The 27968-nt window shown below is 40.7% G+C and overlaps 1 protein-coding gene across 2 annotated transcripts; it reads right to left on the minus strand.

Annotated features, from left to right (window-relative positions):
- Positions 1-27624, minus strand: cherp (calcium homeostasis endoplasmic reticulum protein). 2 transcript variants are annotated; one of them, XM_051946942.1, is made up of 19 exons: positions 27454-27624; positions 24153-24191; positions 22937-23106; positions 20625-20762; positions 20390-20541; positions 19605-19716; positions 18710-18799; positions 9492-9705; positions 9033-9196; positions 8037-8291; positions 7617-7812; positions 7276-7517; positions 5335-5468; positions 4016-4102; positions 3607-3753; positions 1713-1826; positions 1521-1615; positions 1211-1396; positions 1-1056 (listed from the first exon to the last, which is right to left on the minus strand). In XM_051946942.1, the coding sequence occupies exons 1-19, from the start codon at positions 27554-27556 to the stop codon at positions 1019-1021; spliced, it is 2676 nt and encodes an 891-aa protein (XP_051802902.1). In that variant the 5' UTR covers positions 27557-27624; the 3' UTR covers positions 1-1018. The 2 variants fall into 2 exon arrangements, with proteins under 2 accessions (XP_051802902.1, XP_051802903.1); XM_051946943.1 differs by lacking the exon at positions 24153-24191.
- Positions 27625-27968: the final 344 nt, after the last annotated feature.

Here is a 27968-nt window from a genome sequence, read left to right on the forward strand (position 1 = left end):
TTCATGACTTTAGACGGTTTTATTTGAATACAACTAAATGTCAGAATGCTGTGTCTTAGTCAATGTCATTACATGAAAAAGTGTCACAAGAACACACATTTAAAAACCACAAAGATTCAAAAGAGGAGCCATCATATCTTTTAATTCTTCTTTTTGCCCTAAAGGCTCAGATCAGCCTAATAAAACATTTCTACTTACTCCTAATGATATTTAGCCATATATATATATACATCTCGAGTTTTATTTGCAGAACCTTTGAGCTTTCCACCAATGAGACTTGTGACGAAGCCCACAGTGAGCAGCTCCGATTTGGACTACGTCTACAACCAACATAAATTACTTTCCTAGCAAGACGTGTGGATCAGTAAAAAGGCATAATACCTGGCTGAACATCATTTGTTTCATACAGGAATTATTTTCAAAATCTTCTGCAAATAAAACTGACAGCAATTTTTGGAGACATCATGAAGTGGAAGAATGAAAATAACTGTAAGCCCCACATTAAGATAAATGAACGTACTGTAGCTGTTAACATGTATATACTAAAGAGGGTCCACTCACTTTCAAAATCACTGCTTTCACACTCAGCATTCACTTCTGTAGCCATCATAAATGTTGAGGTACAGTCTGACTGAGCCTTTTAGTACAAGTGTGACACTCCATTTAGAGACTGATAAAAAAAGACACACTAGGACTGAAATATGATTTAAGTGCTGTGATCCATCTTTTAAATTGACTGTAATGTTGGAGCTTTGTGTTGTTACCAGTGTTAGTTCCGATCACTCCATCTGCAACTCTTATGTTTTCTGCTTGAACAAACTTTTCCAAAAAGCAACACAAAGTTTTTGCACTCTTTCACAGGCTTTACTACTTTGTTATCATCACTCTGACTTCTGAGAAAAGAGGAAGGATTTTAGACTGGTGAAAAGTATCCAGGATGAAAAACAGTGAAACACTAGTCATTGGTGAAAGTGATGACAGGGAAGAAGAAGACGCTGTTCAACACCATTTGCTGACATCAGTCAGTTGAAGGAGGTTCCTGGGATTCCCTATTTACTGAAACGGAAAAGGAAGAGAATAGTTAAATTATATTTTAGATTTTTTTGTAACTTTATACATATAAAATTAAGTCCCAGAGGAAAAATGATACGGTGCAATTCAATGCATTTTTTTTTGTAAAACTCTAGTTTTAAATGAAAAGTCTGCATACCTTCTTCTCTTGCCTTCATACGGGCAACAAAGTTATAGCTCTTGTTTCTGCGATAGTTCTCATAAGGATCGTCCAGTGAAACCCCGACACCTTTGTACTGGTCCCATTTATCCCTGACATCTCCTCCTTTGATGGGGTCTTGGATACCCTGTTCTTTGGCCCCCAAACCTCCTGAACCACTCCAGCCTACAGCAGAGAGGACACAACAAGAAGAGTGGAAAATCTGGAAATCTGTGCCATGCCACGGAAGGATGAAAAAACTTCCACATGGAAAAAATGTCATCATGATGTAAAAAAAGAAAGAGCATACCCATCTTCATCAGCAGCTGATGACCCTTGTTCTCCTCCCCTAGCCTGGTGTCTGTAGCCAGTTTGGAGGAAGGAGTTCCCAACACTGCTGTGGAGCTGTAGGAGAGCAGGAGAGGTGGATACCCATACTACAGTAAAGCAAAAAAGAGAATTTTAGAAAAGTATCTTATCAAGGAGTAGTAAGGGAACTTACGTAGGGGAGGAGCTTCGGGATTTGGGGCCACGGCGTCGCTTAGTGGGTGAATGTGACCGAGATCTGGACCTGGAGCGAGAACGACTCCGAGATGACCTGGATCTGCTCCTGGACCTTAAGAGAGTTAGGTTGCAGCATGTTAGGCCAGCTTTCTTAGCTTTGAACAACTTGGAATGATGATCAAGGAGGGGGGGGGGGGCTCAGCAGTATTTGGGTGAGTGATTGGAGGCTCTGGGTTCTAGCTGTCATATGTGCTACAGGGCCATCATAGTGTGGCTGACTGTGTGGTCTGAGACCCCAGCTTCCTAACAAGCTGCGATATCCGAAAAAGGAAAAAATCAAGAAAAATAGAGAAAAAAAGCTGATGACTGACAGCATAGAAACTGCTGAATCTGACACCATGTGTGTAGCAAGTTAGCACACACACTTCACTCATCAGCTTTTCACTCTGATCTTTGGATTTGTAGAGTTCCTCAAGTTCCTGATTGTTACGGCCTCTGGTGGCCGTGTGTCTGAATGGCTTGTGGAGAGGGGGATTATTATTTACACCTGGCTGAAGACCGAGCTCCAGATTACACCTGGCATTTATGAGGAGTGATTAGCCTGGAGCTCCAGACCTCTTTCTAGCCCTGGTCCTCTCCGCCTTCTGACATGTTGGATTGGTCCACCACCATGACTCCTCCTCCTGAAGACCCCAGCAATCACCACACACGAGAATATAACTGCAACCAAGACTTGCAGTCGGGGCAGCTTGTAGCTGTGACCTATTCGCCCTGGTGCCTCTATGAGTTGTGTATTGTTTTTCTGTGTGGTCCTTCGGTCTGTGGATACTTGTGGTGGGTACTACAGACAATTCAAGCTTCTGTTGGTGGCTGCTAATTTGGTGGGGAGCCTCCAGATTCACTGGAGATTGAGGCTCCAATTAGTAGTCCACCACCTTAGTGAAGAAGCTGTTAAGTATTTGGAGTCTTCGTGAACTGTGTGTTCAGAGGCACCAGTTTTGTTTAGCTGGTTCTGTGCACTCTTTGTACTAGTTTTTGTTTCTCGTGGTGGGTGTTGCTCCTGTATTTAAGTTTGGCTGGGGAGTTGGTTGCTTTGTCTGTGTTTAGCTAAGTTGCCAACTCTGTTAGCCTTCGTTTTGTTATATTCTGTTCTTTGATTTGGCAACATCCGCCAGTCTTGTGTTCCTATCACTTTTATGTTCAGTTTGCTACTGAGCAATAAACGGTTTTACCTGAACTGAATAACACCTGGTATTTTTGTTACATCCAGCTGACCCTTGAGGTTGGGTGGTAACACTGGTATTATGTTTGTTCTCTGCTAAAAACACAATACTGAAACCAAATTCCAGGTTATTTAAGGGGTTGCATGATGTGTTGTTGATCATGAATAGTAAAAGCAGATGTGGCATTATAACTAGGTCAACTACAGAAAACATAGGAGGGAGTTGCAGTTAGAGCCCAAAGTGTTGCTAAGAAAACTTGTAGCAAGACAGCAATTGCAATATGAAAAACTGAAATACAGTCATTAAATAAGGATCACAATTCACCCAATGGAAAAAGTTATAACCTGCAATGATGTGGACACAGTTTGTCACACTACAGGAGACCGTTATAAGAGAGAAAAAGTTCAAGACAATGAATAACATCAGCTCTGCTTCTTTCACTGTTCTTCTTCTAAACTGCTTACTTGACATTCTGCCACACAGTGAGAACAGTTTTCCCTCCTTGTGGACAGGAAGTGCTCATTTCTATTCAACAGTACCTCCATGTGATTCAGAATATGATTCTTCAAAATTGATCAAATCAAATAACTAGCCTTAGATATATGCACATATAGTCATTAAAGTATCCTCTTATATCAAGATATCCGTGTGGTAAATCTGTTTGCACACCTGGATCGTGAGTAGGAGCGGCTGCGGGAGTGGGAGTGAGATGAACGCGACCGTGATCTGGAGGACTTGGAGGAGCGAGAGCTGGAGCGAGATGAAGATCTTCCTCGGCTTCGAGAGCGACTCCTGGAGCGACTGCCCCCACGACCACTGGAAGAATGGACCATTGAGGGAGTTAGGAGGTTTTCAGGTACAGCAACAAGGATATAAATAGATATGTTCACATAGGTCAGGCAACCATATAGTCTTTAAAATAGTGACATCCTCCCCACAAAGGATGAGGAAGCTTTCTAGCAGAAGTAGCAACTAGCATGCCTTTGTTGACAGGCCACTGTAAAGCCCAAATGTATGATGAAAGCTCTATCCGTGGGAGAGAGAACCAGTGAACAAACCAAAAGAAGAGAAGGCTCACCTGTTTCTTTTCTCCTGTCCCTTTTTCCTCCGAGCCCTCATCTTGGCCCTGAAGAACTCATACAGGCCGTTCTGCTCCCAGCCTTCACTGGTGGAAGAACAAACCACAGCTAGCTGTAAATTCCATGTTCTTCATTCATTTCTATTAGACACTTGCAGTATCACACAGATGCTTATGGTAACCGCTGCTGCACAAAACTATTGAAAACAATCTGAGAATTCCACTGCATTCCTTTGGCAGCAGCTGATACATTGTCATTCCAACTAATTTAGAGTGAAAAATACAATCACACAGCTTTAAAAAAAAAAAAAAAAAAAAAGGAAAATTGTGATTGAGCATAAAAAATAGTGAAACTACAAAATGGAAAACTGGATAAAAACAAATGAGGAAACTGAAAGGCCAACAAAGTAGACATCATGGGACTGCTGTGGGTTTGGGTTCTCTTCAAAGGTCTGAATAGCAATTTCTGGGCTACAGATATTCGGTCCCAATTAATGACGAATATCCAAATATTCGGCTGGTCTCAAAAATGCGCAGCCCCCGCACTCATTTTCTTCTCCAAAATGAAGAAGCGCATTTTCATGAAATTTGATCTTGCTTCAGAGTCTGACAGCATGAATATTTCCATGTTCTGGTTTTGTCTACTGGGGTGCCGGGGCTGGGATTTTTTAAATATTCAGATCTCAAAATTAATATTTGGATACCACCACAACGACCAAATAGTCAGGTCCAGCCGTAGTTCAAAGTTGATGAAATCATTGTTGACAAACCCCTTTATGAAATCTGTTTTTCCTGTTTGATTTCCACTTATCACTTTACAAAACATATTGCCAATGATGGCAGTCTTCTGTGTTTTCAACCCACCACAAGTTCAAAAGACAAACATTGTCTGTGGCAGATTACAAGCGCTGTAGAGAACTGACATTTCAAAACTTGCTAAACCTATTTGCAATGGGAAAAATATGTTATTGTTACTATACAATACATCTGAGATCCTGTCTTTGTACTCAAGCAAAGATCAGTTGTTGATTTTAGTGACTGGAAAGGATTTAAATTCAAAAGTAGACTTGAAAGTGGACTGAAGTTTTCTCAGTGGTAAAGCAGGTTGTCCACCAATCAAAAGGTTGGCTGCTCGATTCCCACCAGACCCCAAGTTGTTTCAGATGGTAGGCGAGCACATAGCATGGCAGCTCTGTCACTGGTAGTATATATGTGACTTGGTAAATGAGAGCTTTGTTAGGGTTAAAAGGCGCCATCTAAGTGTTTACCATTTAATTCATGCTAAATTTGTCTTGCATATTCAGTTGAGGTGCGTGTACCTGTTCCTTGGCCGATCATGGGATGGAGGGCTGTAGAAAGCTTCCACAGCAGCTAGCAGTCGATCACTTGGTGGCATGGGAGGAGGCAGCCGGATGTCCTTAGGGTCCAGAGGTTTATAGTCACAATCTTCAAGCTGTGCAGTAGACAGTACAATGAGGATCATCAGAGACTTAAGACATTCATAGTGTTCTAAATGTTCCTTATAAGTTGGCAGAAGTTGACATGATGTGATGGTACTGAACCTACTGCAGAAACACCAGGTTCTGGAGACACTGGACAATAAAAACAATAGTGGAAGCAGAAAGTGCGGACTCAACAACAGACACACTGTTACAGACACACATTGTTGCATATGGAGATACTTAGCATTTGAGTTGGATGACGGGATAACTTTTTATCAACTGGTGCCACAGACAATTTGAATGAAACAGAAAATACTTAATTTATCTAAGCAGCTCAAAGACAGACATCGGTATCTGTATACAGAATCAAGGTGACTAAGTGTCAGATATGAACTTTACAACGTGCCATAAAAATGTTCAAGGAGAGAGTTGCCCTTCAAGAATCCCGAACAGAAATCTATGGGAGACCTCTGTAACCTAAAAGATGGTATGTGTACGACAAATGTTACAAAGATGGCTGTCGAGTAGCAAGACTCGCCCAGAAGGACGTTGCTCTAGGCCATTTACATTGAGCGTGTTTTTATGCTATTGCGGCATTATTTGTATTTGTATGTTTTTGTGTGTGTGTGGTGCAGCAGCTTTTTTCAGAATAAAAGTATGCAGTTTTATTTTGAAATACATGTATCTGATATATTTTTTCTTTGAGCCTAAGAAGCAAGGAAATGCTGTGATACTGGTACATACTGCTAAATTTTGGTATCATGACATCCCTCGTATAATCATGCTGGTTCTGGGGCACACCTCGATTTCTATTTCAATTAATATAATCTATATGGTACTTTCTACAGCCTAAATTACTATCTCATTCAGTCTGACTCTCAGGTTTCTATAGGAAGTGTTTTGTGTACTGGCACATTTGCCTTTCAAAAGAAAGGGAAGTATTCCTGAGTAAATTATGTTCAGCCTATAATTACTAAAGGGTTTTTGTTTTCAACTACTTACTGAGTTTCTAGAATTATGTTTTATGCCTCTGTCCGACCCAATGTGTTGGCGTATTTTCCTGTTTAAAATTACATTTTCCCTTCGAACAGCAGATTGTTGTGAGGAGAATCACAGCTTTCTGGATTTTATTGTTTTACAAACTAAACTATTCCACAGTCCAATCATTTTTGTTGTTACTACGCAAGGAACGCAGCCGAGTTATGTGACGATTGGTGTACGTTTGTCTGTGAATCTGTCTGTCCATGTGCAACATTACTCAAAAATGGACTAATGAATTTGGATGAAAATTTCAGGGAACGTCAGAAATGGCAGAAGGATCACCTCATTAGATTGTGGCAGTTATGCAGCTTATAGTCTGGATCCACGGATTTGCTAATTATTTCCCACTGTGAAATACAGCAGCCAGCACGGCGTCACCGTAACCATGACAACAAGTGAACGCAGTGTCAGTTACCTGCATCAATTCACTCGACTCGTTACATATTTCAGTCATGCAATTTGGAATCTGTACATAATGAACACGTACACAATACATACCTGTGCTCATGCAAGGTCATTTTTTATTAAGTTAGTTAGTTTGTGGGTCGATCTATATTAAATAGCCAGATTCACTGTTACCGTGATTTCTGAATACACAAATTGAGGAATGAACTGTCTTGGCGGAGTGCTGCACGCTCTAAGTGCTTTTCTTGTTTCCTACTGTGGTAGTATTCTATCACACTTTTTTGTATCAAAAATGTTGAGATGTTAAACCATTTTACAACACTTCTATTTATCTTCATGCACTGATCCTAAAATCAGAAGTACAAGGCTTACTTTCACTAACGGAGCCATTAGACCAGCTGGCAGGTCAAAGTAGGGCACATTGGGCACCAGACTGGGGTCATCTTGAACCTGATGCTGTCGATGGCGCATGTGTGGTGAATGGCCATTAAAGCCATGTGGGGGCGGGCCAAAATCTGGGTGCTGGCCTCCACCCCATGGAGGATGATCAGCTCCCATTCCTGGTGGAGGTAGCCTCTGATTGGGATGGTGGTGGGGGGGAGGGCCTGGCATGTCTGGTGAACAGAGGTTGACATTGGTAAAATAATGAAATACAATTTCAGGAGCAAAGAAAGGGATCTTTACTAATCAGTAACTCTTTCTTCTGCACTAACCTCCGGGATATTCCCCCTGAGCATAGTCAAAGCGATGCGGGGTGTATGGCGGTCGATCATAGTGGTGTCTAGGGGCAAATTCCTCCTGCATAAAGCGTGGAGGAAAGCGTCCAAAACTGTGTGGTGGTGGTGGGGGCTGGTTGAAAGGAGGTGGCTGTTGGTGTGGAGGGAAGGGTCCTCTGAAATGGGGAGGTCTCTATAAAAAATGCAACACAGACAACAAAGTTAATCACGTACATGAGCAAAACAAAGCCATATCCTTGTTATAAAAGAAAATAACCTTGAAGTCAAATTCAGACAAGGACATATGGTGCTAAAAACCGTAAATTTAGAGTATAATATAATAATACAGTAAAAACTTGTAACAGAAATCAGAGCAAAGTAGGGAAAACCACAGTAATCATCTGCCACATGACATGCCTGCATGCGTGGAGGAAATGGGGGCTCCCTTTGACCCCAAGGAGGCTGGTCAGGCTGGTTCCCCCAAGGCGGCTGCTGGTCATATGAGTTCCAAGATGGGGGACCTGGATCAGACCCACTTGGACCACTCCAGGGGCTTCCTTCTCTAGGAGGACCTCCACTCCAGTTCCCTGGGTCCCTCTGGTCATTCCACATTCCCTCATGGCTGTTCCAAGGAGGGCAAGGAGGAGGAGGCTGGTTTGGGTCAAAAGGAGGCTGTGGAAGGACAAAAGTTACCCTAGTTTCTTGAGGCTGCGCATAGACCTGAGTCTGTCAATGCATTTACATATGCAGAGGTCCTTTGCACACAGGAACTGAACCACAGTTTCCCAGCTCCAAAACAGAGGTTGTACATTCTGACCCCAAATCATCAGTCTTGATTATACACCCACATTGTAAGCTATAAAGCTGGTTGATTTAAGCCTTCTAGGTTTTCTGATGTGCACTGGAGCACTGTGTTTGCAAATTTTAATATTTATAGCTAAGAACTATTTTTGTTGACATGTGAGGTACAGTCCTGTCATTTTTTGCCTCCAGCAAAACAGCTGGAAATTTTTATCAACCATTTTACAAACCCTATCACCTTTTTCTCCACTGGGATTAAGAATAAAATAAATAAGAATCAGTGACTAGTCCAGTTCTATTCTTAGTAAACATCCTCTCCTTTGGTGTTTTTTGCTGCTATGCCACCCAACCCTTTGCCTACCTAATATGTAAAGAGTGCCCACTAAATGTGCTCTTACTGTCTCTTTATCCCTTGTGATGAGGCACTCACTCCTATCTGGATTGTACCTGCTTTGGACGAAGGCATCAACCAAACAAGTAAATGTAAATGTAAATAAGAGAAAGAGAAAGTAAAGATGACTTTTGTCCAAAACCCCATCAAGCTCCCGCTTGTTAAAAAAAAAGAAAAGAAAAGAAGAAACATGACACACACACAGAAAAACAGGTTTTTACCGGCTGGTTGGGGTTCCAGGGGCCCATGTGCTGGGGGTCATACCATCCCGGCTTGCTTGAGGGGATATCTGGGGCTCCACTGGGGTTGCTGGGGTCCTGTGGTCTGGATGAAGCTCCATCAAACTCCCCTGGAGGAGGACCTGACATTGGAGGCTTCACATCTCCTGGAGACAAACATACACAGATAGATTGTAGCACAAACATAAATGTACTTGCCCAATGTGGAGCAGGTCAAAAACCTATTAGGCAAAACCTTGCACAAGATGAAAGCTTTCCCAAAACTGCTCAGGAAGAATGAACTGTAGTCGAACTGCTGAACTGTCAAATGGTTAAAAGTACGACTGCATTGTATTGTTTTCTGATACATTAACATGCTGGTTTTGTTGTCATAAAACCCCTAAAAGTGGGTTTTATGCACCAGACTGTGCCTTGGGTTTTGCAGAGTGTGTTTTGTCTCACCAGATTTTGGAGTTATTTGGGGGGGCTTTTCAGGTTCTGCAGGAGTAGCAAGCTGTCCTACAGGGGTTGTCTGCGGCGGCGGCTGCTGCTGCTGCTGCTGCAGCTTCAGACTGGACACAAACTCGTCATGCTGGGTCTTCAAAGCCTGGATCTGCTGCTGGAAGGCCAGCTGAATCGGCTGCACTACTGCAGCATACTCTGTAATCAGGGATGCCTGGTAGACAGGACAGTGGTACATACAATGTCAGACTGCTTCTATGAGTGTGATTTTAAAAAAAAACAACAAAGCTTCAGGTTTCTGAAATAGGGAAAGAAAATAAAATATGACACATGCACAAATAAATGAGCATGACCAACAGATTTTTGCAATTTTGGTAACAAAAATAGTTGCATCTCAAGCAAAGTGATGACTAAAGGTCAATTCCTAGTTCTCACGATGGATGTGGACTTCACTGGCTGATCTCTTTACACTACAATAGGCACGCATTGTCCATGTGACTTTGCAGCCAAGAGAACTATTGCAAAGTCCATCTTTTATCATAAATGTCACCACGCTCTTGAAGAACGGTCACAAAATTATTGACTTCAAACTCTGAAGAGGTCTAAAGGCAATCCTCGACTTTGGAGTTGGTTCTGAGCAGAAGGAAATGCAAGAAAATATAATCTACTAAAACACGGAGGATGTTTCTCATATTTAATGCTATATTTTATTTAATCTTGCCACTGTGTGCACTGACAGTGTGCTGTCCCAACTTTTGGATTCACTAGCCAGGATGTCTGCATACAGTGAAATTATGCACAGGGTCAAGTGATGTTGAGTCACACACTTATTTAATGATAATCGTGGCTCACAGATCAGTTTATGTGGAGCAGCCAATGAGGAGCAGACACAGGTTTGCCAAATGGGTCCATGTACAAAAGCAACCTTACATGTGTGAACTTGTTTTAAAATGTTAACATAATTCATATATGTTCAATTACTTTGTGTAATATAGATATATTTCCTTGTACAGAGGCTGCAACAGCAATATTAAATTTCTGACAATATAGGAAAATCCACTGATTACCCAGAGTTTACAGTTTTGCCATTGCATTGTTCATGTCCACATTCATCAACAATTCACAGAGTACACTAGAAACAAACAAAAAGAGCTAATGGGAGTGAGGAGTTAGCAAAGCTGGACTCTAGTCAATAAAAAAGGCTTAGGTGTGGGTAGAGGTACTCTGCCTTTTACAAAAATCAGATATTTTAACTTTTATGTTCAGAAGACCCATCAGCAACAAGGGGGGCACTAGTGAGCTAGCAATGGAGTAAGACAGAGGCTGTGTCCGAAATTGCATACTAACGTACTACTCATACTAAATGTGACGTCAAAATAAGTATGTAGTGCGTTCACATTGGATAGTATGAAAAGACTGAGTACGCGAGAAATACCCGGATGTATACTATATCCGGAAAATTTTTAAGTATGCGCGGTGACCACACTAGTCATACTCAACCGCCCCATAATGCTTTGCGAGCTATCCACCGAAATGCAAGCCTCCGCGGGATATGTGGCCGGACCGGGGCGATTTTTATTTTATTTTATGTGGTTAAGTAGTCATCCTAATCACCCCACAGATTTGAGAAATAGGCGTTTTCTGATCAACGTTTTCAATTTGTCAGACGCCTCACAACGTGCTACTGAATGCTAGAAGCTAGTTGCAGCAGCTCGCTTTGCATACAGAACAAGTAGCAGCTACCTCCAGTAGCCTGCAACTACAATTGAAACGATTCACATAATCTGGCTAATAACTGCATGAGGAGTGCCGGCTTGAAATTGCCACATTAATTATGCGACTGTTTGTTAGCATAAAATCGACCTGAAGCCGGCATTCAGCCGAGATATTTGATAGCCGTACTTCCGGTTTTTGTCATCGGAGGTTTGAAATGCATTATGGGAAACATAGTAGTATACTACAGTGTGAACGGTTGGCATTCTAATCATACTTATAGTACGTAGTATACAGTATATACTCATTGAATATGTAGTACGTTCGTATGCGATTTCGGACACAGCCACACTACTTTGAGCTCCTGCTTAAACTCTCCTAAAACTCCATTTTTACGCACCTCTGCGGCAAACTTCGCATGGATACTGCTTCTTAATATCTGCGGACAGTGATATTGTAAGTTTGGATTTTCCATGTTAAGTAAATGGCGAGCAACCTCCATAAATACAAATACTAATTCACCGGCGCAGCCTTCACCTGGCCAGTCAGACCAACCACCCCTCCCAACACCACCGGAGGGAAAGATGGATGCTGAAGCCTTGAAAGCAGAAGTCCTCGCCTCCTTGAGAGCGGACATAGCTTTAATTATCAGGTCCGAGCTGAAAAGTGTCCTTTCAGACGAACTCAACATGGTTAGAAATGAGTTGAAAGAGCTGAGATCGACGGTCCGCTCCAATATGGACTGTGTGAAAGCCACGGTTGCCAGTGTGGAGGAAGGATTAACAACATGGTCGGACGAGATCACCGCACTACAAGCAACAGTTGCTGAGCTAAAAACGGAGATTGCTGAACTGAGACAGAAGAATGAGGACATCGAAGGGAGGCTACGGCGGTGCAATGTACGTATTATGGGCATCCCAGAAGAGCCGGGATCGAGCTCCACTGCCTCAGTTTCCAAACTGCTTCAGGAAGTCCTGCAGTTGGAGAAAGATATCGTGGTGGACTGCTCGTACCGAGGGCTCACGCCAAGGAAACCAAATGGTAAACCCCGGGTCATTATTGTTAAACTGCACTATTATCAGGACTGTGTGGATGTGTTACGTCGGGCTCGCCAACAGGGCCCACTGCGATACAGAGGGCAACCGATCGCCATATTCCCGGATTATACAGCGAGTGTTGCCAAAGCCCGCACCGCGTTCAACGACGTCAGGAACCTGCTCCGTGGCAGAAGCGATGTCTGCTATGGAATACTGTTTCCTGCCCGTCTCCGCATCACATACAATGGGGACACCAAAGAATTTCGGGATTCAGAGAAGGCGATGGCCCACGTAAAAACCGCTATAACAGCAACCGAACTTACAGAAGAACATTAACTTGACTTGTGCCAATACGTGAAAAGGTATCATTTTCTTTTTTCTCACATTTTTCTTTACTCTTGTGTGCCTTGACAGACATTCACTGGTGAGAATCTTAACAAAAAACACACAGATCCTATTGTATGCCTACAATGATGTTTACAACTGGCATTGTCTCTAATTTTACCTTGCCGTAGTCGTGCAATTCTAGTGTATTTTCTGTGTTTGGGAGAGTGGGCTGGGGCTACCCTGTTGTTCATTTAGTAGTACCCAGTATCCACATTTATGTGTGATTTATTGCAGGATGGGGTTTATTGTCATCACGTTTTTTGGGAGGGAAGATTGGGGAAACCTCCAGGCCTGTTTCATTGGGTTATATTATAAGTTCATGGTTTAAGATGCACTACACCGCTGTTGTGGGCAGTTTGAACTGTTTTTCTCTCTGTGTATTTCAAAGTGGTTGATGTTAATATTACAGGGCAGGATTTAGGCTGTTTGGTGAAATTTGTAAGCTGGAATGTTAAATCTTTGAATCACCCCGTGAAACGTAAAAAAGTACTTACACATCTTAGCAATCTTAAAGCTGATATTGCTTTTCTTCAGGAGACACATCTCCGTATGGCTGACCAGTGTAGGCTGAGAGGGAGTTGGATTGGGCAAGCTTATCACTCTAGTTTCAGCTCCAAGACGAGAGGAGTAGCGATCCTCATTAGCAAAAAGATTCCATTCATAATGTCAAAAGTTGAATCTGACCCCACAGGACGTTATGTGATAGTGCTGGGCCATCTGTATGGATTTCCAATCATCTTAGTAAATGTTTATGCTCCAAATTGGGATGATCCTGGCTTCCTTAATAACATTTTTTCTAGACTGTCCCATATGGACACACATCATCTTCTCTTGGCCAAATTTTTTAAAACTTTCTCTGAGATACTTAGCCAGAGTTTTCCCAAGAAGTATTAGTAGGCTGCACTAGAAATAAAGCAGCCTGCACCACGCTTGCGTAACGGAGGCGCACACAATGTAGGGGGGTTTGGGGGCATGCCCCCCCCCAAGAAAATTTAGATTTTTTAGTGCTCTTTGGTGGCCTCTGGTGCATTTTATTTGTGTAATTTAACATTTTTCTAGCACTTGGTTTTGTCATGTGATTTGTGTATTTAAGTACATTTCATCAAAATGTGAGTTTTAAGTACATAATTTTCATGCAAACTGCACTTTCACCAGTAGTTTGTGTGTCTGGTCTCTTAGTAAACCTCTGTAGTATGCTGTCTGGCTTGTAACATAACTGCATGTTTAGCATTGATGTTGTGCATCTTTCTGTATGTTTGGTTTTGGGAAAATATTAATTAACCTAATTTAATGACTGTGTGAGACCTTAACTACGGGATCATAGACTTATGGGAACCAAGGCACTCCAGGCAGCTCTGGGAATGAAACAAACTAACATCAATATATGGTAAGTAAATCATGTCTTGTTTATTCACTCAGACTGCTGGTGGCTGAGTGACCGCTAGCTCTGAAAACAAAAAGTCATTGATTATTATACAGCAGATCAGAACATAAATTAAAAAGTCAAAATGCCCAGAATATTTTTCTAAGTCCAGATGTGGGGAAAAAATGGCCAGGACTTCCCCTGTATTTCATCATTTCACTCAACTTACAAAATATTTACAATCATTTAGAGCATTAATGAAAAAAGCTAAATTAGATCTATATGGGTAGCACCCAGAATATTTTCCAAGTCCAGACATGCAAAAAAATATTGGGCAGCATTTCTCCTGTATTCTGTCATTTCATTCATTCATAAAAGGTAATTGAACAAATCTATGAAATGTTTACATTCATGGGATTTGTTTCAGTAAATTTTAGTAATGTCAAATCATAGTTTGCAAGCAAAAAAAGTGGTAAACACCTGTTCTCTGTTTTTTTTTGGAAGCCCAACATGGTCTGCTGGCCCTTGCCAATCTCCTGCTTCCTCTCTGAGGACATTCTCATTCATGAATCAAACAATCCCCAAACAATTCCCTCCAGAAATGTTGCGATGGTGCGAAATCAACCCATCTCCGCGAATTTTGCGCGGCCTTGCAATTTTGTCCAATCACCGCAACTTTTCCACAATTTTGGCCCGCCTCCCGTGAGTTCCACCAATCATAGCAGCTCCCAGCGAAAACGTAATGCACGAACGTCACCGAATTCACTTCCTGTTTATGGTTTGAAGATGCAGACATACGATACTAATGTCTCTCATTTACCAATAAAAATTACTGCTGAAGACCATGATAAACAATTAATTCACTGATGTTCTTCACCAAAGCGGAGCTAAACTGTTTTACAACCGTGCAATATTGTGGTGGAACACAAAAAAGAAAATCATTGATTGATACACAATTTTTTTAAAAAAGAATCACGAAACATATTAGAATGGCTGAAATGAGCGGACAACAGACCAGACAAATCACCATGATGGAAACTGTTGCATCCAGATCCGTTAGAGCACTGAAAGAATGAGGTAAATTAGATTAAATATTCCACCAAACAGTGGAGAGAAATGTCCGTGTTGTCTGGAGGGTCGACCACCGCCTGAGCGGGACGCGACCCCGAGCAACGCGCTCCGTGGTCGGACAACTGGGGCAGACGGGGCGTGTCGGTCTCGCCGCTGAGAGCCACGGCGGAGTTATGTGACGATCAGCGTGTGTGAATCGTTTCCTTGTTACCCACATCGCTCAAAACGGACTCAGTGATTTGAATTAAGTTTTCAGGGTCGGTCAGAAATGACACAAGGATCAAATGATTAGACTTCAGCAGCAACCTGCGGACAGATGAGCGGTAATCCGCAATTCCGCGGGCCGCGGTCACTCTCGGAAAACACTGCTTAGCCCACTTTTACTTTCAGTTTTTAATGAATCCTTTTCAACAAAGTCCCTCCCCACTACTAAGTGTGAAGCAACCATCTCTGTCATTTTAAAGAATGATAAAAATCCCCTCTATTGTAGCTCGTATCGACCTATTTCCCTTCTCAATACAGACATAAAAATTCTTACCAAACTACTTGCTCAATAATTACACCAGATCAAACTGGTTTTATGAAGAATAGATATTCCTTTTTTAATCTTAGGCGCCTCTTCAATATCCTGTATAACCCTTCCACATCAGACACTCCAGAAATTGTACTTTCATTGGATGCTGAAAAGGCTTTCGATCGAGTGGAGTGGAATTATCTTTTTTATACCCTTGAAAGATTTGGTTATGGTTCCAAATTTCTCTCTTGGGTTAAGATTCTTTATTCATCTCCAATGGCCGCAGTACGCACGAACAATAACATTTCTACTTTTTTTAACCTACAATGAGGTACTAGACAAGGTTGCCCACTGTCACCACTTCTATTTGCAGTTGCTATAGAACCATTAGCGCTGGCTATAAGGCAGGATACCAGTATTAAAGGAATTATTCGAGGCGATCAGGAGTGTAAGGCCTCTCTTTATGATGATTATCTACTTCTGTACCTCAGAGATCCCCGGAATAGCATCCCTCAATTATTGAATATTTTGGATAATTTTGGGAGTATTTCTGGTTATAGAATCAATCTTCAAAAGAGTGAAATGATGCCAATTAATCCAGCGGCAAAATCTATTTCTTTTAACTCCACACCCTTCAAAATTAACATAAGAAAATTTAAATATTTGGGTATATGGATAACCCCTGATCATAAGGATCTCTACAAATATAATTTTTTACCCCTCATAGATCGTTTGAAACAAGACATCAGACGCTGGGATTCACTGCTCCTCTCTTTAAGTGGTAGAATTAATGCCATTAAGATGATTTTCTTGCCTAAACTTCTCTATTTGTTTCAAAATATTCCGATTTACTTGACAAAATTTTTCTTCCACTCTATTGACAATATTATCTCAAGTTTCATCTGGAATGGGAAACCCCCACGAATTCGAAGATCTATACTACAAAGACCCCATTTTAAGGGTGGTCTGGCACTTCCACACTTCTTAAACTACTACTACTGGTCAGCCAACATTAGAGCGCTGCTCTATTGGATGAGGAATGAGAATTTTTCTGACACCCCCCTCTGGTTAATATTGGAGAGGGCCTCTTGTGACTTCACCTCCCTGCCAGCTCTCCCGTGTTGCGAACTCCCATCTCCAAAACCAACCTCTCACTATACTTCTAACCCTGTTGTGTTACACTCAAGCAAAATTTGGAATCAGTTCAGGAGGTCTTTTGGGATTCATAATCTCTGTCTTTTGGCTCCAATCATTAAGAATCATATGTTTCCCCCTTCAATTCTAGATGAAGCATTTCACGTCTGGGCTAAGAGAGGAATTTCTTTGTTTAACAAAGACAACAATTTAACAACAATTTTGTTTCTTTTCAGCAACTTCTGAATAGATTTGGTATCCCTAGATCTCATTTGTATAGATATCTCCAATTGCGTAGTTTTGTAGCATCACATTGCGTTTCTTTTCCCTCCCGCCCCCCTGAGTCATTGCTGGACAGTATATTTAACTGTAAGGCTAATACAAAACAGGTTATAGGTATGATTTACAAACTTCTTAGTTCACATGACTCAGCATCTTTAGATATGGCTGGACCCGAATATCCGAATATTCGTTCGCTACGGCACTATCCGGATATTAATTTGGTATCCGAATATTCGCGCGCCCCCCCACCCCACCCCCCCGCCGCCTCCGCCTCCACAGTCGGACGTCACCGGGCGGAAAGAATATGCAGCGTTACTGTCTTCCCTTCGCCTTCTGCCCACATGGGCTCATCTCGTCCTGTGATCACATAAACATATACACATATGTCTATAACATATACACATATGTCGATGTGATCACCCCCTCCTCCCCCCAGAAGAAAATATTCGGAGCTTGTCTCTTCCCTGCGCCTTCGGCCCAATTCGACTCATCCCGCCGTGTTCTTCGGCTCATTTCGGCTCCTCCATTCGTGTTTGTAAACACCACCCGAATGGCCGGGTGGCTGCGGACTCTGAAGTCACGCTTCACTTCGTTGCATAAACACAAGACAAGATGCTGAAGACCGGTGTTTGGGAATTCTTCAGTTTAACTAAAGACTAAACGAGGGCAAAATGTGGACCCTGGAGACCAGATGAACGGATCCGACTATTTGGGCCGTCTCCGCACGAACCACACGAACGGATCCGAATATTCAGACCGTCTCCGCCGCCACGCAACCACCACTGGCGGGTGGGTGGGTGTCGGGGGGGATGGGGGGTGGGGGGGTGTTGGGGCTGTTCAGGTTTACTCAGGCAGTGTTTTCGCTTTTTGTTTCATTGACTGACTGTGTTTATTCTGATTTTTTTTATTTTCTATAATTCAGCTTGTTTTGTGGCTGTTTTTTGTTTGTTTCTTGTAAACTGGCAAATACAAATAAAAAGACCTTGATCAAAAAAAAGAAGACCCATCAGCAGAGTCAGGCATCAGTGAGCCATGTGTCACAAAAAAGAGCTTTCAGAAGACTAGAGAATTATTGATTTACATTGATTTTACATGTCCGATAGAGTGCATTACTTTTCATGGCTGTCAACAGTTTCTACTGCAATTTCAAAATTGTGTCAAATCATGCTGAAAAGGGAGCCTGTATAAGTTTGACAGTACAGTACACAGTTACTGTCTAACTGTACTACCAGAAATCTTGTATGAGTGTTGATAGTGCAGAAGATTTATGTAGACAGCACAGAAGGGCAGGTGTATTCTATGCAGCCCTGCTGGGTAACTGGCCAAAACAGTCAAGGAATGAAGGAAGATGGCTGGAATCCGGAGCCAGACATTTCTCAACCAAAACACGCACACTTTCTGAGGACGTCCAATTCAAACAGTGATGCCACTATAGAGGATATTACTGGTAATAATCTTCTACAATCATATTCATGTATGAACTCACCCATTCTGTTATTGCAAGATGTCAGACTCTGCTCCTCAATTCTTTCTTGTATTGTTTGCATTGTATTTCTTGTATTTTTGTTTAATTTTACAATTTATTGAGCAACTGTTACATAACTATTTTCATGTGGGGATTGCTAATGTTTTTGCGATTCAGATATCAGTGCAAACAGCAGGAAGATGCAGATGCAAATCAGCAGGAAGTTAGAGCTTTAAGCCTTGTTTCACTGACCTGATACTGGCCAAGGCCCAGTGCAGGATTCTGGAGCTGCTGAATGGTCTCCTCATTGAAGTAGCCATTTTTTTCCCAAAGCTGTAACAACTGAGAAAAGAGAGGGGGATGGGAGAAACAAAACAAAAAAAATCAAAACAAGATAGTTGATTACTTCTCCATGTTTCTAGAGAGAGCAGAACAATGTACCTTCATTCACCAAAGCTGTGTAAATTTAGCATTATTTTTTTTGTGTGTCGATGACTACCTGACTGCAGTGTTGTCTGCTTACACAAAGCATGTGTTGACACAATCCTATTCAAGACAGGACCTAGTCATGATAATCTTCATTATACTATATAACACTGACAATAGGAAACCCTGAAACTGAACAGACTCATAAAATGATCAGGGGACTTAAAGTTTAACTGTGTAGTGGACAGACGGGTGGTGTCTGCCTCCTGTATAATCTGTTGACTATTGCATATTACACCTTTCTTTTGTGTTTATCTTCAGAACAACAGTTTGTCTTCTTTTGTGACACACTGAATTTGCACAGCAATGAGTAAATGAACTCAAGCAGGTTGAAAAGGTCTGACACAGGATACTTCTCTCCCCCTTGGAGATTGAAACTAGCAAGGCTGTCTGCACATCTTCCAATGGAAACCCTCATTACTGAGCTGGAATAATTGAGCACAAGTATTAATTGGGACTTAATGTTTCTCTGAAACCTTCACTCTCACAGATTCATTTATCTCTGGAATTAACAAAATAGTTTTGGAATGTATAGCTGCACCTTGTATTTGACATTTGCATAGCATCTGTTTCCAACTCTTATAATCTGTAAAAAAATAAATAAATAAAGTTGCTAAAAATAAATTTGTGCCTTGGACTGAGAGTGTGTGTTGGTGTTTACCCTGGTGATCTTCTGCTGCTTCTCTTCCTCTACAGCCAGAAAGCTGGTGCAGTAAATTGGAACAACAACTTTCTGCAGCGCTGCTAACAAATCCTTCTGCTGCTTCCGCTGGCTGCCAGAAAACATTAAACAGACATTACAAAAAGACCATACAGACACAAAATCTGTTTTCATTGGCCTTTTAAAAGCTCCTTTACACACAAACTGTCTTTAATCAGATCAACACTTGAATTGAAACTAATATTTCTTTTCATTATCATAACATCATTGTATTTTTGCAACTGATCCTTCAGCCTAAATGTAAGGAACCAGTAAAAAGTGAAAATTCAACTTCCCACTGCCCAAAAAAGACGTTCTGAATAGCAACCAAAAACCTAAAGACATTCAGTCTATAATGATTTAAAATTTAGGAAATCAAATTGGGGAAGCTGTAACAGAATGTTTGCCATTTTTGACTGATATGATTTTAAAAATGCATCCAAGATCATTGTTATTGTAGTGTGTATAATGTCATGACTGAACATTAGTTAATACTTGTATGCATTTAACATATTCCATTTGGTCAAATCGAATCCAGTCCATTAATCCACAGTGGATACTTTCTCAAACCTATGCTTCCTCAACATTTGACAGAACTATTTAAACAAGTGTTTTATACATCAGAGGTATGTGCTCCTGAAATCACGTTACTGCAGGTGAAATTGTACCTACATAACGCTCCCTAGCAGGCTAATCAGAGATATCGTTAAACAAGCACTTTCATAAATGTATTTAGGTTTGTGTACCAGTGATGGAGAACGTCATTGGTTAAATAGATGAGGTGTAGACGGAGCTCAAAATGTGCTCCATCAGCAGTGATGCGGTTGCGAAGATGTGATGTCATCAGTTCACAGTGCGGTGGAGTCTTGGCATTGTTGAACATCCAGTTCTTGCCAGCCTGAAAGCAAGACAAACATATAAGTTACACATAAAGATGCTACATAAGAATCCCTAAATGAATCTCCATTATGGTGGGCTTACAGAAATGGCATCTTTGGTGCAGGTGTCTATGATGGGCTGCAGCAAGTTGTCAAACTCTGTGATGTCCAAATGAGTTTCCAACAGCAGTTTTTGGGTCTGCTGCTCCATAGCCAAAGCAATGGCTGCAGTCACTTGTTCCTACATGGATAAAAGCATAAGAAATATATCAGTCTGTATTCACTGTGCCGAGTCTGTTCTTCTAAGTTCAACAGATGGCAACAGCAAAGTCAGATTTCACTCACTTGGATCAGTTTTCTTGCATTTGTGTATTCAAAGTCTTTCATCTTCTCTTTACATTAAAAAAAATCTTCAATCATTGGTTAGTGCTGAATTAAAGTTGCTCTCTTGTATAAAACTGAATTACACATCACAGCCCTAGGCCGTTGCACTCCCTTTTCTACAATTCTACAATTTCCTTTACGCTTTTGTCTGTACAACACAAGCAAGAATTCAGACATAAGGAAAAACCTGTAGTAAGTGCAACAGTGCTTCAAGTGCGATTGGTCAAAGGTGTTGCCATCAAGCTACAGAAGAATTGCCACCCCCCCCACCCCCCCTTTTTTTTTTGTTTATTCTACTTTGTCAGCGCTAAATAAGTGCTGGGTTTTGGACCACCTGACCTATTCTACCCCTAAGGTGGAGTCGGATTAAGTGCCGAGGTGTTCTCTGAACAACTGAGTCTTCAATTGTCTCTTAAAAGTAGAAAGGGACTCAGCAGAATGCACAGAGTTTGGTAGTTTGTTCCACCATTTGGGAACAACAGAGGAGAACGTGTGATTAACCTTGCTCAGGTAACAAAATGTATATTTGTATGTTAAAGTCTCTGCACTAGATTGGTGTCAGCACTTGGTCACCAGTCAGCCAGTAGTTCTGAGTGCTCCTCCTCTGGTTGGCCTCCTGCCCTATCTGATTGGACCAATGAGCGCTGCGTTCCAATCAAGTAGTACCTGTCGTCTCAGCACCTGTTTAGAAGCTCAGAACAACTGTCACTATGTGACGCTGTGATTTGCAGTGAGCAGCTCTCCTCTGTGCCTCTTTTCATGTACTATAAAGCAAGTTCAGCACATGTAGAGTATCATTCTGTTAGCTGGCTTCACTCACCCTAATAACTTCAATCAGGATCAGCAGTCTTATGAAGCTGGTTGTCAACTTGGTAAGTCAGGTAAGGTTTTCTGAATCTAGCTCTCAGCGTGTTCACATGAAGGTCATGAATTTGGCAACAGATGGCCAATCACAGTCATGGACAACTTTACTGGCACGAGAGTGACATATTTTACAAAGAGTAAACTATACTATTAGAGTAGAAACACAAAGATTTGTAACACATAATGCAAACTAAAGGTAACATAGCTGCAACAGCCAAAGAAAGCAAAGCTGCAAAAAAACTGCAGACTGTGTTAAGCATAACTAAATTATCAATAACACTGTGTATTCACATAAAAGCTGCAAAAATGTGCATTTCTTATTCAAGATTTATTTTATTATCATGTGTCACAAGATTGCATAATGAAATCACAGATGTGCCCTTTAATGCTACTAACAAAATGGCAACTTATTTAGTCAATATATAACCAAGTATTAAAAATCAAACTATTCCTTTTCATGGTGATGTGGAGGATGAATTCACTAATCTTTCTCTTTGTATGCAACACATTTTTAACCTTATTCTGTCATGATGATTCTTGGCAGGGTTTTTGCAGTAAGTAAAGAACTGTAGAAACATAATTGAAATCCATGAGTAGGTTTATTGAAAACTGTCAACAATCAGACTTTAAGATGTGACTGTTTTGACCAGTGTCTGTTTTAGGATTATATTGCTCTACAAAGGCTCTGCAGCAGGTTAGGCAGCCAGCAGACATTATCAGGGAGATGCATCCAGACATGAACCACTATCATAGTACCAAAACCATCAAATGAAATTACCTCGATAACCTCCAACCTGTTATGCTGTACAGGCCTCTAAAAAAGCATTTTTGTTCATGTATGAGACACCTCTTCATTATTTGGAGGCCTAATGAGGGTTTTGTTCAAAGTACATCTTGTGAAACTGCACCAGTAGGGATGCCACTTCGGACTCTAATTTTGGTTGATTAGTAAGTGCAGGCAAAGCACTACTAGATTTTCTTTCAATTTAATTTTGTTGTTAATATAAACTACGTAAGCAAGTTTAAAACTTCTAGTTAGAAATCTTTTTTTGTTGATATTAACCTCCTTTTATCCACGTAGCACCCACTGCACTCCATTCCTCCTTTTGGAATACGTGTTCATTTACGTAATCCCATTCCTTGAATCATTTCTGTCATGTTCTGTACCTGTCTGAGTGTGTGCAGATGCTGCTCCTGCTGTTGCAGATTCCACTGGCTCTGTTGGATGAGCTCATCGATGGGGGGTGTAGCAGGTGGAGGAATCGAAGGTGGAGCAATCATGGGCATTGATGGAGTAGGCATATCAACCACATCTTTGGCACCTGGGTTGTACATATCTGCAAAAACAGCAGTGAATGTGAAAATCTGAAGTTTGGTAAATTTGAGATTTTGGAGATAACAACTATTTCATTCAAAATGACCTCTGAAAGTCAAATAAAATGTGGTTCACATATGGGAAGCAGATGAAATGTTCCAGGAAGAAAGCAGAAGAGTGAACTAACTTTAGGACATGCAACCAGCATTGACACAACCACTGACAAACTGCAGAAACAACTGCTGCTGTAAGGGAAACATGCAGTCATCTCCAAAAATCATAAACGATGAGAAGCCCCAAAGTTTGCAAACAGAACAGTTTTAGTCTACTAAACTACAGCTGAGCTGCACAGTTAGATTAAAGGCATGTTCCCACATTCATGAGATGGTATTATATTACAATCAATACAACTGTAATGTTATAGAATCAATGGCTTACATTCCAAGATCAAACTGTCCATAAAAAGACATAAAAACAACAAATGTTCCAAGCTGATACATTTTCAAGAAATCAGTTATCATATATGTCCTTTAAAACCTTTTTCTGGGTTAAGGGTGGAGTCTTATTCTAGTGAAGGTTTATAAGGATTTAAAAGTGAAAAAGCTGATTAGGGACAGAATTTTTCCAAAAACTGAGACAGCAATGCAGATACTGACGAACCCAATACTAGTGATTGAAATGGTGCCGCCCTTAACCCACAGCTGTCCAAAAATCTAGAGCAGAGCCATTTCACAGACAAACAAATGAAACGAGGCCCGGTCCTAGACAGGTACTGGGCCCTTTCATCCGTTTGTCTGAACAAATCTTACAGCTTCAAGATGGAGGACTGAGCGCACTTTACTCAGCACCATCAAAAAGGCATGGCCGAAATATCTTTAGCCAAGCTTCAAAACAACAATACAGCACAGACTCAAAAGAAAAAAGTGACAATGAAATATGCAACCAAAACAAACCAAAAAGCTTTCAAGCACAGATGTGGTTGTGTCCAGCACAAATGTGCAAAAACGAAATGTGACTTTCTAACTGGAATTCTGAATTCATCTGAGGAATCTGGCTCCAAATAAATACCTTCAGACTTATACTCTTCCCCATCGTGGGTAGAGGGATCTAAGTGGAGAAAAGCAAACTTTTAATGCATTTCAGTGGTATTATGAGACTGACAGAAAAATTCCATGCAAACCTGTATAACACTGTTTATTGACAAGTCTTTGATAATTCAACCATCAGTAAGTAAAACTTATGTGTAGGTGCCAGAACAACCACTGACTGCATCTATTCACTGGCAGGTGGTATGAATGGTCAGAGTAAATCCTATGAGCAAGTTCTTCAGTTTCTCTCTGTAATATTGTAACGTCTTGACCCTATTATGTCGAGTGATTTATTGGTGAATTGATGCCATATAAATACATTTGAAGGGAAAAGGTGAATATATATTAAAGTAATTTCAATGATTCACAACAAAAAACAAATACAAAAAGAGAGCAGTGTTACATAATGTTCCCATCATCTGAATCAGTTGCTACAATAATCTAAGGTGTGATGTAAGGGAGAGATTTCTATGAAAACAGTATCTTGACAGCATATTACCACTGTTCTGTTCTGTCTGACATATAAATAGTCCATAATAGACAGATACAGCCAGAACAAGCTTTTCTTCCATTTTCTTGGTTACCGTGGTTCTAAGTCCCGCATACGATAGGCTGCCTGACAGGGAGTAACAGGGATTACACCAGTTCCTTTCTGAAAGCTTTAGAGATTTTTAACTGTAAGTGCTCAGCTCCACAGAAAAGGTGGAATACTCAGAATGACAGATGCTAGGTGCAGCGCTTTGTCTCTGAGAATAACTGGGAGGGAAAAAAAGACTCTGGCACTCAGAAAAACACACCAAGTGAACCTGTACTTCAGCTGTACTCTTTGAAACAGGATGGACAACTGGCCAACAGCTTGCCACACTTATGGTTAAACAATCTATAGAACTTCCATTTACACAGTACACTCTGTGACTGAAAACGTGCTCAGGGTGCTGACAGGAGTATACCTATCATGCTTCTGTTGCTTACTGTGTGCTTTTCATTGTATCATTGGTAGATGTCATGTGTTGAATAATGAAGTTACCACAGAAGAAAACTGGAGCTTGTTTCCTTTTACATACTATGTAAATTACCTAATTTAGATCATCTAATTGTACATAATTCTATATCTACACACTTCCTAAAGTATCTGACTCATTAATCATGAGGGCAACAGTATGGAAATAGTTTTTTCTGGCATACCTAGTAAAATCTGATCCAGAAAAGGTGTGTATTCATTATTTGTGTAATTCAGCACATTCCTCTAGCATTGTTTCAAGGGAATATTCTTTCAAATAAAAGTTGTAAAGTGCAGTTGAACTTAATACAATTCAGCCTCTACTTTCTGCATCCTATCTCACTGGTGTTCTTCACATGATTGGGCTCATTAATCCAGAACTGCATTACAATGCAAATACTGCACAGGCTTCTTCAGTTTTTCAATCATCTGATACAACTACATAGTTGTGCAGATGTTCCTCTAAAATACAATAAGTCATTTGAGCACAGGTGCATAGGAAAGAAGATCCAAAAAAGAAATAACATTTTTGGTATAGTACAATTTTGTCTTTTTTCTATATAAAGAAAAGTCACTGCTAAATTTCTAAACAAAGTCTGGTACAACTACAATAAGACAACATACTTTGATTAAACCAGATTTTTTCTAAACGATGTGATCTGGGTCAAACATTTTCATCCACAGATAACTGATCCGCACTTTAAAACAGAACAGGTGAGTTCATGTCATCGAGTTTCCAAGAGGTTTTGAATATCCATTTGAGAAACAGTTTTTTTCCCCCCATTGGGGCTGGGTTGTGGTATATGATCCCTGAGTTTTGTTACACAAGTACACACTGTTCTTACAATAACCTTCCCCAGAGAAGATGCTAGCCTCTCGCAGGTTGAAGTCAGTCTAATTTATGACAAGAAATTTAACATTACACGTTTTAGGTGTGGTTTGTTTTAATGTAAACTGATACGATGTGCTGTGATGACTTATTTTAGAGACCGGCCACTTAATGAGACAAGTAAACAAAAAACTAATGCAGACACTTCTGCCAGTCTGTGGGCAGATGTCAGTGGTTGTGGTCTGAAACATAAAACAACATAACACCAGCATCAGCCATTGGTTGCCCAGTTCTGTGTTCTGTAACTAATCAGTATATGAGTCAACCATCAATCTGTAAGCCTTTGGATGCCACAGTGTGTCCACACAACATTTTAAATTAGACTGTTGTTTTTACTTTGTGTTGTAAATGTTTAATCATCAATTGTGTAATGACCGCCTGTGTTACGCAGTGATTGCTGGAGGACCTTCACACTGCTTGCAGCTCTCTTTTTTGTTTTCATTTGTAACATTTGTTTCTTAGTCTGCCTGGCTTTGCGAGGCCTGTGGATATAAAGACCTGGCGGTGCATTTCAGGAGGATTGATTCACTTCTTTTGGTTTTGCTTGTGTAATTTCGAGCTGCTCCGCCCTGCTAATCCTTTGCAGAACTGAGACCCAACTTGTTTGTTGGTTGTATCTGCAAATGAATGCATTGCAGTTTCCTTTAATATTTAGAGAACCATTTTGGAGTGCAGTGAGTATGACCACAGTTGCTTTTGAGTTCTTTTATGGTTAGGGAATTGGGGAAGGGCTATCCTCTGTGAATCTGTACCTCACTGACCAAGGTAGTTTGAGTTGCCATGAGTGCTCAATTATTTACTACAATGGACACAATACAGTATGTGCTAAAAAACATCAAGGTTTCATATCCAGCCTACTCTGGCATCAAGTCAAGAGATTAGCTCCGACTAGTCTCACAGTCCTGAACATTGCCTACAGGACGGATGGAGCTTCTGACTTTCCTACTCTACAACACAGCTGACACAGCAGCATACATTAAATGCTACTCTTTGCTAAAAGTAAGGATGATGAAGTAAGTAAGTGTAGATAAGTAGTGTCTGCTTGATAGACAGGCTCCTGATGCCTACAAACAAAAGGGGAAATCCACTCTGAAACAGAATATACAATATTAATATGATGTTGGCCAATTTAATCAACCATTTTCCACTTAAAAGCCGAAAATAATACAGCTTCCCTGATATTTAGTATATTATAGCACAATGTGGTTATTGGGCTGTTCTTTCTTCCTTTGTATGAGCTGTAATTTGTTCGATTTTGTTTTATAGTGAACATTTCTTTCATAGCAAGAAAGGTATGATCTTGGATATCAAATGAACTGAACATTCCAACATCATATAAATAGCTATGTATGAATTCTGTTTTCCTGGTGGACTAATCCTTTGACTACATACGCTGCTGTTGTTCCATGGCAAGCTTGCACTTGTAGTAGCTGAAGTATTCTCCCCCAAAGAGAAAGGAGAACTTTGGGTTGTCCTTCTGCTTCTCCATCGTCATCTTTTCAAACTCTGGCCCATTTCGTGCAACAAATTGGGCCAGTTTGTCAATCACATTCCTCAGCTCTTGATCTGCACCAGGGGAAAAAAAAGGAAGGGAAAAAACAGTCAGAATATATGCTTAAAAAAGGAGAACAAATACATGACAAAATACAGCAAGAAGTTATGGTAATCTGCTTGTTTTGTTTTTGTTTTACATTTTGAAAACATGTATAGTATTTACAGAACTAGACTTTTTTGTAAATGATAAAAATTCAATCTTTTTAAAGAGTTTCTGTAGCTTTTTCAAGTATTCCAGAAATTTTTCCACCAATGAGAAGCTTTTTTTCCACACATGGTACATATATACACATATATATGTAACATTGTTGCTTCATCAGTCTGTTAATGGGACAACAATCCTGCAGTTCAGA

This window comes from Acanthochromis polyacanthus, chromosome 4 (assembly GCF_021347895.1).
Source record: "Acanthochromis polyacanthus isolate Apoly-LR-REF ecotype Palm Island chromosome 4, KAUST_Apoly_ChrSc, whole genome shotgun sequence".
NCBI classification, from domain to species: Eukaryota; Metazoa; Chordata; class Actinopteri; family Pomacentridae; genus Acanthochromis; species Acanthochromis polyacanthus.